The 333-nt window shown below is 37.5% G+C and overlaps 1 protein-coding gene across 1 annotated transcript; it reads right to left on the bottom strand.

The window, feature by feature from the left end:
• Positions 1-333, bottom strand: OGAPHI_003563 (uncharacterized protein; the record flags this gene model as incomplete). The annotated part of the gene is made up of 1 exon (XM_046204550.1): positions 1-333. A coding segment is annotated over one exon (333 nt), but the record flags the coding sequence as incomplete, so codon positions are not given.

Genomic DNA, 333 nt, shown 5'->3' with positions numbered 1-333 from the left:
AACTCTGTTATCGTCAATGTTCAGATTATTTTGTGTTGATCTCTTCTTTATTCCACCACGCTCATACATTGGCTTTAAACCCCATTCACCACCATCGCCATACTTAAATTGTAGTGTCCAGAAAAACCATCCCCATGATGATGATTTAGAGAAAACCTCCAATTCCTTGTTCAAAAATTGTTTGGCATATTCATTCCGATCGCCAGGTGATTTTTTCCATGTTTCTTCATCAAGAACTCCAGAGAATTCACCAACAACAAAATCGGCATCATTCTTAGGAAAACTGGTTGATCCCTCCAGGTCGTTTATAATTTGATCAGCAGATTTCTTTTT

The sequence above is a fragment of the Ogataea philodendri genome (assembly GCF_020536065.1).
Source record: "Ogataea philodendri strain CBS6075 chromosome Unknown scaffold245, whole genome shotgun sequence".
In the NCBI taxonomy this organism is placed as follows: Eukaryota; Fungi; Ascomycota; class Pichiomycetes; order Pichiales; family Pichiaceae; genus Ogataea; species Ogataea philodendri.
Note: the sequence above shows the minus strand (reverse complement) of the source record. Positions and strands in the feature narration are given on the sequence as shown.